The 13,563-nt window shown below is 42.8% G+C and overlaps 1 protein-coding gene across 2 annotated transcripts in view; it reads left to right on the top strand.

Annotated features, from left to right (window-relative positions):
• Positions 1-13,563, top strand: part of LOC310644584 (protein argonaute-1) — a 62,912-nt gene that overhangs the window by 26,441 nt on the left and 22,908 nt on the right. For both annotated transcript variants that reach the window (XM_083369740.1, XM_083369741.1), the window contains exons 2-5: positions 8,854-9,043; positions 11,165-11,285; positions 12,154-12,335; positions 12,764-12,900. In XM_083369740.1, coding sequence (XP_083225866.1) covers positions 8,854-9,043; positions 11,165-11,285; positions 12,154-12,335; positions 12,764-12,900 — 630 coding nt within the window. The remainder of the gene's footprint in view (positions 1-8,853; positions 9,044-11,164; positions 11,286-12,153; positions 12,336-12,763; positions 12,901-13,563) is intronic.

The raw sequence follows: 13,563 nt of genomic DNA, 5'->3' as shown, positions 1-13,563 counted from the left end.
GTCTTATTTCTGTTTCATCAAAGGAGGTGGCAATTTTTGTTTGTTCCTTACCTGCAGCCCACTTCTAAAGGATACACAATTAAGATTTATGTCATACAACAATCTGTCTTTGCTGACCTGTGCTTTAATTTATTTTTAAAATGTCAGCCTTAGAATAAAACAAACAGCCCGTTGCTAAATAAATCCCCCCCCCCTGCAGAAGCTGCCTCTTTCCGCCTGGCCTCCCATTCTCTCTGTGTTGGGCCATCCTTGCTAAAGCTTGTAAATCACTTTGGATCCTTGGAGAAGCAATGCAGTGTGGGGTGAGGAGAGACAGGAAGGTGGGGCAGGCTGGCCTCTGGATGACCTTGGATGGGAATGCATTTCTCATTCAATCCACTGGGGAATCCAATGGGAAGGTGGGAAGCTCGTGCTCATGATTAGGAAGAATCCATTATGGTCTGAAATTGCCTGTCGATAATCAGAGCCCATAAGAGGCAGCAATTGTTCCTTCCAAGCTCACCTCCTGGAAGGGAGGGAGGGAGGGAGGAAGATGGAGGGAAGGAAGGAAAAAGATGAGGGAAAAGTGAAGGAAGGAAGACAAGAGGACAAGGAAGGAGGAAGGAAGGACAAAGGGAAGACAAGTGATGGAAGGAAGATGAAGGGCAGGAAGGAAAAAAGACAGGAAAGGGAAAAGGGAAGGAAGGAAGAGAAGAAAGGGAAGACGAGGAAGGAATGAAGGAAGAAAGGGAAAAAGGGAGGGAGGGAAAGAAGAAGGAAAGCTTAAGTTATGAAGCCATAAAATTGTTGGTTAGCTTGGGCTTAATCCCTGTTTAAATGCAGCTGCTGAGATAAAAAAAACAAAAACATGTTTGATGGTGTAGCGTGCCTCTCAACCATGGCAGCTTTAAGATGAGTGGACTTCAGCTCCCAGAATTCCCCAGCTAACCTTGTCATCTGGGGAGTTCTGGGAGTTGAAGTCAAACAACATCTTAAAGCCAAGTCAGTTGTGGCATTGTCAGAAAACCATCATTACGTGCAGTCTAGAAACTGGTCGGCATATATATCATGCCATTTCCAGCTTCAGGTTGAATTTGCAACAAGGTCCCACCCGGGTTAAATGCAACATCTGTAAAAGAAATGCCGGGTTTGGATTGCGCACTCAACGCCCGCCTTCTTGACTTTTTTGTTTGACTGCCCATAGGTGGAACAGCCACATTAATAATGCTTTTTTTTTTTACACATTTAACAATGTTCCTTCTGACAGAAAGGAGGAAAATTGGAATGTAGTAGATTAAAACTCTTATTTGTTAGATACCTTCTTGCAGAGCATTTAGAATAAAACTAGACCCCTTCCCCTTCCCCACCACTTCCATTTCCCTTCCCTCTTCCTTCCCCTTCCTTTCAATAGCACTGAAGCAGCCACAAACAACTTCCCCAAATTTCATTCCCTCGGGAATTATGGGGCCTGGATTTTGGACACATTCCTTAAGTTAGCCCTTTGGAGGTGCCTTGATTTGGTGAAATTGTCGCCTTGTGATGCACTGTCTTGTCCAGTTCAAGTCATGCCACAAGAGTTTTAGTAGTATATAGATAGTGGCACTTTAATGCCTACGTGTTTGATGGAGGAACCTGAAAAAACAGTTTTATATCAGAATCTGTCATACAGGGAGTGCAGAATTATTAGGCAAGTTGTATTTTTGGGGATTAATTTTATTATTGAACAACAACCATGTTCTCAATGAACCCAAAAAACTCATTAATATCAAAGCTGAATATTTTTGGAAGTAGTTTTTAGTTTGTTTTTAGTTATAGCTATTTTAGGGGGATATCTGTGTGTGCAGGTGACTATTACTGTGCATAATTATTAGGCAACTTAACAAAAAACAAATATATACCCATTTCAATTATTTATTTTTACCAGTGAAACCAATATAACATCTCAACATTCACAAATATACATTTCTGACATTCAAAAACATAACAAAAACAAATCAGTGACCAATATAGCCACCTTTCTTTGCAAGGACACTCAAAAGCCTGCCATCCATGGATTCTGTCAGTGTTTTGATCTGTTCACCATCAACATTGCGTGCAGCAGCAACCACAGCCTCCCAGACACTGTTCAGAGAGGTGTACTGTTTTCCCTCCTTGTAAATCTCACATTTGATGATGGACCACAGGTTCTCAATGGGGTTCAGATCAGGTGAACAAGGAGGCCATGTCATTAGATTTCCTTCTTTTATACCCTTTCTTGCCAGCCACGCTGTGGAGTACTTGGACGCGTGTGATGGAGCATTGTCCTGCATGAAAATCATGTTTTTCTTGAAGGATGCAGACTTCTTCCTGTACCACTGCTTGAAGAAGGTGTCTTCCAGAAACTGGCAGTAGGACTGGGAGTTGAGCTTGACTCCATCCTCAACCCGAAAAGGTCCCACAAGCTCATCTTTGATGATACCAGCCCAAACCAGTACTCCACCTCCACCTTGCTGGCGTCTGAGTCGGACTGGAGCTCTCTGCCCTTTACCAATCCAGCCACGGGCCCATCCATCTGGCCCATCAAGACTCACTCTCATTTCATCAGTCCATAAAACCTTAGGAAAATCAGTCTTGAGATATTTCTTGGCCCAGTCTTGACGTTTCAGCTTGTGTGTCTTGTTCAGTGGTGGTCGTCTTTCAGCCTTTCTTACCTTGGCCATGTCTCTGAGTATTGCACACCTTGTGCTTTTGGGCACTCCAGTGATGTTGCAGCTCTGAAATATGGCCAAACTGGTGGCAAGTGGCATCTTGGCAGCTGCACGCTTGACTTTTCTCAGTTCATGGGCAGTTATTTTGCGCCTTGGTTTCTCCACACGCTTCTTGCGACCCTGTTGACTATTTTGAATGAAACGCTTGATTGTTCGATGATCACGCTTCAGAAGCTTTGCAATTTTAAGAGTGCTGCATCCCTCTGCAAGATATCTCACTATTTTTGACTTTTCTGAGCCTGTCAAGTCCTTCTTTTGACCCATTTTGCCAAAGGAAAGGAAGTTGCCTAATAATTATGCACACCTGATACAGGGTGTTGATGTCATTAGACCACACCCCTTCTCATTACAGAGATGCACATCACCTAATATGCTTAATTGGTAGTAGGCTTTCGAGCCTATACAGCTTGGAGTAAGACAACATGCATAAAGAGGATGATGTGGTCAAAATACTCATTTGCCTAATAATTCTGCACTCCCTGTATTTATGTTCCTTATTTATAGGTATAGGCATATACATAGAATGAAGGCTACTGCTAAGCTTGTAAGCCGCCCTGAGTCTTCGGAGAAGGGCAGGATATAAATGGAATTAAAATAAATAAATAGCTCAAATCGTCAGCCTGCATTCCTAATATTCTTGCCTCCTATTTTTTTTCCCCCACACTGGCAACCCTATAAAATAGATTAGGCCGAGAAAGTGTGACAGGTAACTTCTCTGACTGAGTGAGGACTAGGACTTAGTCCTCTGGTTTCTGGCCTTAATCACTTCATCATACTGAGTCTAACATGAGCCAGGTTTTTCTGTATCCAAGTCCTTTCCTAACATCTGGGTCTATACAGTCCCAACATCTGGGTCTCCCAAATCTCCGTTCTCTCTACTTTCATTAGGAGCTTTGCAACTTTTCAGGATGAAATCAGGCCTCTGGACTGAATGAACAAGTTTGCAGCGTTTAGAATCCCAGTCTTGAAATGTTCTTTGCTTGAGATCTTTCCTTCTCTTTTGATTTAGTGTAGCACATTTTTCTTGCGAGTTTGTTTATTGTGATAGTTTCTGTTCTCTTCCATCCATTGTGTCTTTTCCCTTCATTTGTGCTGAGCATTCATTCTTCAGTCTTCTGGACTCTTTAAGTGTGCATGTTTTACAGGCCAACAAGGTGCATGCATTATATCTTTCATAGCACCACATATGAATTTGACAGCCCTAAAAATAGCCTCTGAGAAGCCTGTCCTTATAACTCAGCTTTTCTCCTGCTTCTTCCTTAGCAGAAACCATGTGTTTAAAGTTTGGCTATTGTTTGGCAGGATAGTCAGAGGCCCCAGGAACAGGGACACGGTAGGAGAATGTCTTTTCCTAGTCAAGAGCCATCCGGCAGAACAGTCTAGCTGAGGAAGTTCATAACAATGGAGCAGAATTGGCTTTAAAAGCAATTATGTTCAGCCTTTTTTTTCTGGAAAACTTCCCTTTTGCCCTGGGCTCACTGGAATTCTTAACTTTGGATTCACTTGACCGTCCTGCCATTATGCCTTCTCTTTGATCTGGGTTTCTTTTGAAATTGAGTAAAATCATGCAGTTGTATTTTATAGCTTATGCTGGGAAATATAAGAATCAATGCAGATATTCAGGCTAAAAGATCAGGTAGAGTTTTGTTAACTGCTTGCTAGCCTGGTCCCAGCTTAGCATTGGAAAAACAGAACTATGATTTTGGACAGGTTCAAAATGTGTGGTGTGTTGAACTAGCAAAAGAGGTCAATAGATGCACTTGGGTTTCAATTAGATCAGGGATGTGGCTCAGGAATTCTGGGAGTTGAAGTCCACGAGTCCTAAAAGAGCCAAGGTTGCCTGCCCCTGAATTAGATCAAGTAAAAGCCAATACAGGTAGTCCTTGACCTACGACCATAATTGAGCCCAAAATTTCTGTTGCTAAGTGAGACATTTGTTAAGTGAGGTTTACCCCTTTTTCCGACCTTTCCTGCCACAGTTGTTAAGTGAATCACTGCAGTTGTTAAGTTGCTAATACAATTGTTAAGTGAATCTGGATTCCCCATTGACTTTGTCAGAAGGTCACAAAAGATGATCACATCACACGCACACGCACACACACACACACACACACACACACACACACAGGTGAGTCAGTTGCAAAGCATCTGAATTTTGATCACGTGACTATGGGAATGCTGCAACGGTCGTAAGTGTGAAAAACAGTCATAACTCACTTTTTTCAGTGCTGTTGTAACTTTGAACAGCCAGTAAATGAACTGTTGTACTGTTTTTACGTATGTAGGTAGTTCTCGGCTTATGAACACAATTCGGTCCAGCATTTCAGTTGCTAAACAAGGTGATTGTTAAGTGAATCATGCCTGATTTTTTTTTTGCCACGGTTGTTAAGCAAATCATTACAGTTTTTAAGTGAATCACACTCAGATTTAGAGCATTTGGCTTCCCTCATTAACTTTGCTTCTTGGAAGCCAGCTGGGAAAGTCGCAAGTGGTGATCACAAAGCCCTGGGATTCTGCAACTCTGGTAAATGCATGTTAGCTGCCAATTGCCTAAATTTTGGTCACATAACTGTGGGGATGCTGCAGCAGCCCTAAGCACAAGGACAAGTTATAAGTCCATTTTCAGTGCCATTGTAACTTGGAACGGTCGCTAAATCGAGGACTATAAGTCGAGGACTACCAGTATCTGATCTGAGAGTTCCAAGTTACAGCTGGGAAATGATAGCTCTCCTCCACTGGCTGAATATACGAATATGTGTAGGAACATTAGGGCAAAAAATAACGTTCGACTTTGTGATCCTTTTATAAAACAGGCATGCATCTTCTTGTATAGATGGATGATGTAAAATTAATAATTTAGTTAAACGTAGTCTTAAAATACCTTAAAAAAACGGCTTATAGGACTTCGGCAGGAGTGTTTTTCCAATTTCCTCAGGAGTTCAGGCGCTCCTTAGTTAACGACCACCCATTCAGCAAGTGTTCAAACTTATCATCGTTGAATGAGTGATAGCCTCTCTCCCCAAAAGTAAGGCCTACCCTGAAAATAAGCCCTAGCTTGATGGGGGGGGGGGGCGCTCATATAAGCCTTATCCCAAAAATAAGCCCTAGTTTTGGGGCGAGGCACACCTACAAATCAAGCTAGGGTGGGGGTGGAGGGTGGATCTGCCCCACATGCTCCGCACCTGCTTACCTTGCAGCCAGGCCTCTCCTCGCTGGCCCACTTCTTCTCTGGCATCTTTTACAGCCAGGCTTGCATTTCATAGTCAGGCCTTTCCAAGGCCACTGCAGCCGAGAATTGAGCTTTGGATTCAATCCATAACTCGGTTCTGCAAGTGATCTGCAGCCGAGGACTGAGCTGTGGATTGAATCCATAGCTCGGTACTCGGCTGCAGAGGCCTTCTGGAAAGGCCTGACTTAAAATGCAGGCCAGAATGCAGCTGCAGAATGAAGCTGCTCCTTCAGTCAGAAGAAGTGGACCTGCTGGGTGGGGCTGTCAGTGCCAGAGGTGAGTATAAAAGACACCCCCCCCCCAAAAAAAAGACCTGGTGCCTCTTTTGGAGGCAAAACAAAATTAAGACCCGTTCTTATTTTCGGGGAAACACGGTAGTTACGACTGTTTTTTGGAGTTCTAGGTATCCCAGCTTCCATGTGGTCATGCAGTCATGATTTGAGTGCTTGGCAACTAGCCCCACAATCATGTGATTGCCATTGGCCACCTTCCAACAGCTTCTAAGATTCATTGCTCAAGCCTATGTACAAGAATCTAGTCAACCAAAGTTCGGTACTAAATTGGTGCCAGATAAGGGTGAATGGAATGTTTGTGGGAACATAAAGATTCCAGACTGATGACTCATTTAACTCTGCCTGCTCTTTCCCTACAACTTTCCCCCCAAAGGCTACGCTACTAAAATGTTACGTTGAGTAACATTTCTCTGGGAGTTTACAGGCAGTTTGAAGGCTGATGTTGAAAGGTGTAGGTTTGTTTATTATTAACGTACTCTTTGAGGATTAGTGGTAGGAAGGAAATACTATTTCCTTTCTTTCTTTAGCACGACAGCTGTGGTTTCTTTTTTAACGTGTATTTCAAAAAAATACAGTAGAGATCAAAAAGGATCTGAAGAAGTTACCAAATCTGTTATGAAAATGAACAGAAAGGAGCTACTTTCACCTTGCATTAAATAGGCACTCCAAATCAAGATGACCTACACTGGGCAGTCCTTCAGGTGTGGTTGATTTACAATTCCTAACTCCCTCAACATTGGTGAAACATTCAGCAACATCTGGAAAGCATAGTTGGTCTACATTTAATCCACACTGAAGGTTTAGAGCAGGGGTAGGCAACCTTGGCTCTTTTATGACTCGTGGACTTCAACTCCCAGAATTCCTGAGCCAACTGGCTCAGGAATTCTGGGAGTTGAGGTCCACGAGTCATAAAAGAGCCAAGGTTGCCTACCCCTGGTTTAGAGTAACAGGTAGTCTTTGATTTATGAATACAGTTGTGACCAGAATTTCTGTTGTTAAGCAAGGCAGTTGGTAAATGAGTCGTGCCCACTTTTTACAGCTTTTTTTTGGCCAGAGTTGTCAAGCAAATCATTGCAGTTGTTAAGTGAATCACGTGGTCATTAAGAGAATCTGGCTTCCCCCATTGACTTTGCTTGCTGGATGTTAGCTGGGAAGGTTGTAATGATAACCACATGATTCTGGGATGCTACAATTGTTGTAAATAAGTATCAGTTGCCAAGCACCCAAACTTTGATCATGCGACTATGGAAATGCTGATTTGGTTGTAAGTGTGAGGACCGGTTGTAAGTCACTTTTGTTCAGTGCCATTGTAACCTTGAACTGAAAACGAATGATTTTAAGTCAAGGACTATATGTAGAGTTCCCCCATTTCTATCCAGGGGGATTGGATTGAAGCTAAAACCTTTGTATGCAAAACAACATTTGCAATGGAGGTAGAGTTTCTTTTCACATCTGTCTTATCCACGGGTAACTTAAAACTAATCCAGTTTTCTGAGTCATGCAATACACTCAATTATAAACTAATTACATCGGTCTAGTTTGCTTTTGAAAAAAAACCAGAAGAAGCTAAAATGTGATTTGAACGCTGCTTGTCTTACAAGCTTGATTCTTCCCCTCCCCCGATGTCGTTGCAAGGACAAGACATGGCTCAAAAATAAAAAGGAATTATGTAATTTTCTCCCCAAACGCTTTATAAGAGAATCAATATGGGATGGCATTTATTTTCAATAAATGTGGAGGAAAAGCCATGAGAAAAATGGGGTTGACAAAAGGTTAACATAAAATAAACAGAGGCTTCGGGGTTACATCCAAGTATAATCCTGTATTTTGATTTGTGTTGTGCCAATCTGATACCTCTGGAGTTCTTGTAGACCAGGGTGGGGTGGGGTAGGGAGGAACTCTGATGCAGACATAGAAGGGTGATTGGGGGGGGAAACACCTTTTCCGTACTGAAACGTGGTACATTGAATGCTCTAGAACAGGGGTGTCAAACTCAATTTCATTGAGGGCCGCATCAGCATTGCAGTTGCCCTCAGGGGGCCGGGTGGGTGTGGCCAGGGTGGGCATGGCCTACTGGGTGGGCGTGGCTAGAGTGCGTATGGCCTACTGGGTGGGCGTGGCCAGCTCTACATCGTTCGCATCAAGGGTGCCTATGGGGGCCTGGGCAGGAGTGGGACAGATCTGAGGGTCTCTGGCAGAAGGAGGGTCTCTGGGCCAGGGCCAAGGCAGTGGGGGCCGTTCCCTCACTGTTTCCAGGATGGCTTCGCGGGCCGCATGAAACTACTTCGCGGGCCGGCTCCGGCTCCCGGGCCTTGTGTTTGACATGTCTTCTCTAGAACAGGAATGTCCAACCTGGGCAACTCGAAGACTTCTGGACTTCAATTCCCAGAATTCCACAGCCAGCCATTCTGGAAGTTGAAGTCCACAAGTCTTCAAGTTGCCAAAGTTGCCAAATGCTGGGTGGGGAATTCTACAAGTCTTAAATTGCCGAGGTTGGACACCTGTTGTCTGGACGCTCTAGATGTCTGCTGGTTTCTCACATCTCTCTTATCTCTCTCCATGTCCTTTTCTTTCTTTCCTCCACTTCTCATTTTTCTTTCTTTAGCAGTTGCTGCAGGCACTTACCTGCCACCCCTCCAGCAGGTATTTCAAGCTCCTCGTCGGCCTGGGATAGGAACTGTTGGGAAGCCCATCAAGCTCTTGGCCAATTATTTTGAGGTGGACATTCCTAAAATCGATGTCTATCACTATGAAGTTGACATCAAGCCGGACAAGTGTCCACGCAGAGTCAACAGGTAAGGCAAGTATTAGCATTTAGCCATTTCTTCTTCCCTCCAGCCCTCACTGGGGGAAAAAAAAAGCACACTTCAGGTGAACATGTTCCTCATGTTCTAGAGTAGGGGTGTTCAATCTAGGCAACTTTAAGACTTGTGGACTTCAGTTTGGAGAATTCTGGAAACTGAAGTCCACAGGTCTTAAATGTCTATGGAGATTCTCAGTCATCCAGGTCATGGTTGTCCCAAAGGTGCTTTTTCAAAAGCAACTGGACTTGCTTGTTTTGCTTGAAGAACTGAAGAAGCTTTTTGGATGAGATGCAAAATGTCTTCAAGCAAAACAAGAAAGTCCGGTTATCTTTTGGAGAAGCGTCTTTGAGATACAGGTCTCAAAGTTGCCAAGGTTGGACTCCCCTGTTCTAGAGGAAGAACCTGTGGGCTGGGAGGGGAGAGGCAGAGAAAAAGGCATGTAGAGCCATCTCTTCCTGTCTGTTGCCAAGTTTTGAGAAATCCCATTTTTTTGGCCGAGCTGTTTCAGCCTACCTGGTTGCTTGGCCCTGTTCAGCTTTGCTGTGACTGGAACTGCTGTTCTTGCTTAGGTTGGCTGGGAGTAAGATGAAATTTTTTGATGCCCCTTCTCCCGTTAGGCAGGGTGTTTTATGTCCCTTCTCCTCCCTCATCATCTCTGGTCATGCCTTGGTGGCTCAGGAGAAAACAGAGCCTTGATCTTCATCTCCGGTCAGTTTACAGCAGCTGGGTGGAGTTGGCTGTGGTCCCAGGCTTTTAAAATAGCTGCTCTTAAGACAGCTGGGCTGCCATTTAAATACCCTTCTTCCTGTAGTTTTAAAGTTGGGAGGGTCACAGTTGCAAGGGGAACTTGTGCAAAAGTATGAAGCTACTCACAGCTTTCCAAAGTCTTAGAAAGTTGGAAGGGCCATGGATGTCTTTGATGCCAAGTCTCTTCTCATTGCAAGACTCTACAGCAGGTCCTTGACTTAGGACTGTAATTGAGCCCAAAATTATGGTCATAAGATGTTACGATTGTAAGTTGAGGCATTGTGTCACCAGATTTGAAATAACTTTTTTTTTACAAAGGTCGTTAAGTAAACTCCGCAGGCATTAAGTGAATATATTTTCCCCAATGGATGTTTTTTTTTCCTTTTTTTGTTGTTGCAAGTAAACACAGGAAACTGGCAAAAACATTGCAAATTGCGCACAGCATCACAAATTGTGCACAAATTGTAAAGGTGAGCCAATGGGCCAGTTGTCAGGTGGTTCAAAATGCAATCAAGTGAACGTGTACAGCTGCTGTAACTCTGAAAATGGGTCATAGGTAATTTTGGGGATGTTCATCACAATTTGGAATGGTCATTAAGTGATCGGTCATAAGTTGGGTCAAAAAAAGGCAACTGGGCAACTGCAATTGCATCAGGTAAATTGCATATCCTTCTTTGTTTTTTTGATACCCCCTGTGCTGAAAAAAACAGTTTCCCAACCCAATATAATCCAATTTACTATATTAAATATATTTGACTATGATTGTATTACACACTGGTCGACGGTGCAGACTTTATAAATTCAGTGTGCTTGTGTTTGTGTTTGGCCTAGCCTCGGGTTAGGCAACCTTGGCTCTTTTATGACTCGTGGACTTCAACTCCCAGAATTCCTGAGCCAGCCATGCTGGCTCAGGAATTCTGGGAGTTGAAGTCCACGAGTCATAAAAGAGCCAAGGTTGCCTACCCCTGGAGCCAGTTCACGCACAACAGGCAATTGTGTTAATAAGCCTGCTTTAGATCAAAGCTCTTAGTTTCTCCCCTGCAACCAATGACTTGAGAAATTGGGATTTTACCTTCGGCTCTCAGTTCTAATCATTTTAACTGGGGTTTTATTTTCAGGGATAATTTAATCTTTTAATTCTCTTTTAACTTTGTATTTTATATTGATGTGTTTTTAAAATGCCCTGTAAACCGCCCTGAGTCCTTCGGGAAAGGGCGGTATATAAATCTAATAAAATCTAAAATCTAAATCTAAATTTTAGCTTCCTAGCAGAATTATACTTAAGTCCGTCTTTCTAGCTTCTCCTTTTTCTTTCCTCCTCTCCCTGTCCGATGTCTGTCTGTTGCTTTTTTTTTATTTTTGCAGGGAGGTTGTGGAATATATGGTACAACACTTCAAACCTCAGATCTTTGGAGACCGGAAACCGGTGTACGATGGAAAGAAGAACATCTACACCGTTACAGCTCTGCCTATTGGAAACGAAAGGGTAAGAAAAGAAAAACCAAAGGCAGACCCCTTTCAGATGCAGAATAGGTTGTCTAATGGTACAAGACGTTCTGAATGTACTAGAGCAGAGATCCCCAACCTTGGCCGCTTTACGACTTGTGGACTTCAACTCCCAGAATTCCTCAGCCAGCCAGTGGCCAAGGTTGAGGACTCCTGTACTAGAGCTACTTGGAACTCAACGTTATTCTGGTGTGGTCAGAACACTTCTATAAGTTATGAATTCAAAATGTTTTCCATTAGGGGGGAAAAAGAGGATGGAACAACCCTTAGTGTTCCTGTTCTGAAAAGCAAAAAATATTTGCACATGTGAGGTTCCGGTCAGGATGATATTATTATTATTATTATTATTATTATTATTATTATTATTATTATTATTATTATTATTTATTAGACATATACCACCCTTCTCCCGTAGGACCCGGGGCGGTTCACAAGGCAATTAAAACAACGTTACAATACAAAACTTAATAACAATTAAAATAGATTAAATTTTCCTTAATTAAAATCTAAAACCCCTATAACTCTGATTAAAAACCCAATTACAATAAGTTAAAAAATTAAAATCATAGTTAAGATGTTAAACCAGGAAGAGATTGACCCAGCCAGCCGTGGAAACTCAACTCTTAAGACTGCTCATTCTCAGACCAACTGACCTCACAGGATGATTGTTTGCAGTACATGGCTGCGATTCAGAATGAACAGATTTTTGGTTTTGTCAAGAGAGTTCTAGGTTTAAAATTTGGATTGTTCCAGGAATATGCAAAGCAGGTGACAGCACGTTACATTTTTGGATTAAGGGAAGGAAACCAAAATTCAAGAGTTCGTCTTGTTTCCTTGGTCCATTGCAGGTTGATTTTGAGGTGACAATTCCAGGGGAAGGCAAAGACCGAATATTTAAGGTTTCCATTAAATGGATGGCCATTGTGAGCTGGCGGATGCTCCATGAAGCTCTAGTGAGTGGGCAAATCCCTGTTCCTTTGGAATCTGTCCAGGCCCTTGATGTCGCCATGAGACACCTGGCTTCCATGAGGTAAAATCTAGTTCTTTGATATGTTTGAAAAATGAATACCAAGAAGGTACTCATAACTAGCTTGAGACATGTCTCACTTCCCTTCAGTAATCCATTGATCTAACATCCCTCTTACGTAGTAATTTGGGGTGGGGGTGGGGAGACAAAGATCAAGAACCTCTTCATAAGATCATTTCGAGGAATTTTTAGGGGAGGAAAGGACAAAATAAGAGTTCTCACATATACATTTCACTGAATGTGATAAAACCACCAGTATTATATAAATGTTTCAGTAATTTCTAGGTATGGAGGACAGGATCTGGGCTTTGCATCTTCTTAGAAGAAGGATGAGAATGATATGGATACTGTTGTGCCTCAATTGAAATCAAAGTCGTCGTGAGCCTTCATGAGCTGGTAACATGGTTCCTTCTTTCTAATGATCTTCCCAGATACACTCCAGTGGGGCGTTCCTTCTTCTCTCCCCCTGAAGGATACTATCACCCGCTGGGAGGGGGCCGGGAGGTCTGGTTTGGCTTCCATCAGTCTGTCAGACCTGCCATGTGGAAGATGATGCTCAATATAGACGGTAACCATACTTACACATCTCTGTTTGAAGGCATACCTACAGGTAGTCCTCAGCTTATGACCACCATTGAGCCCAACATTTATGTTGCTAAGTAAGAAATTTGTTCAGTTTGAGTTTTGCCCCATTTTACCACTTTTCTTGCCCCAATTGTTAAGCGAATCACTGCAGTTGTTAAATTAGTAACGTGGCTGTTAAATGAATCTGGCTTCCCCATTGACTTGGTTTGTCGGACGGTCTCAAAAGAGGATCACATGACTCTGGGACACTGCGGCCGTCACAAATACGAGTCAGTTGTTAAGCATGCAAACGTAAATCACGTGACCCTGGGGATGCTGCAATGGTCATAAGTGTGAAAAATGGTCATAGGTCATTATTTTCACTGCCGTTGTAACTTTGAACGGTCACTCAATGAACTGTTGTAAGTCGAGGACTACCTGTGTCAATAAGAGTCTGTGAGAAGCTCAGAGTTCTGTACAACCTTCCTACATTTAATGTGGTCCAGATGTGTTATTCAATCTCAGTAATTTTAACATGTGTGAACTTCATCCTGGGGAATTTCTAGGGAATGCTAGTAGTTGAAGTCCACACATCTTAAAGCTGCTGAGGTTAAGAATAACTCTTAGACATCCATTTCCATAATTCCCAATGAGCGAAATTCAACAC

This window comes from Vipera ursinii (genome assembly GCF_947247035.1).
Source record: "Vipera ursinii genome assembly, chromosome: 9".
Classification (NCBI taxonomy): Eukaryota; Metazoa; Chordata; class Lepidosauria; order Squamata; family Viperidae; genus Vipera; species Vipera ursinii.
Note: the sequence above shows the minus strand (reverse complement) of the source record. Positions and strands in the feature narration are given on the sequence as shown.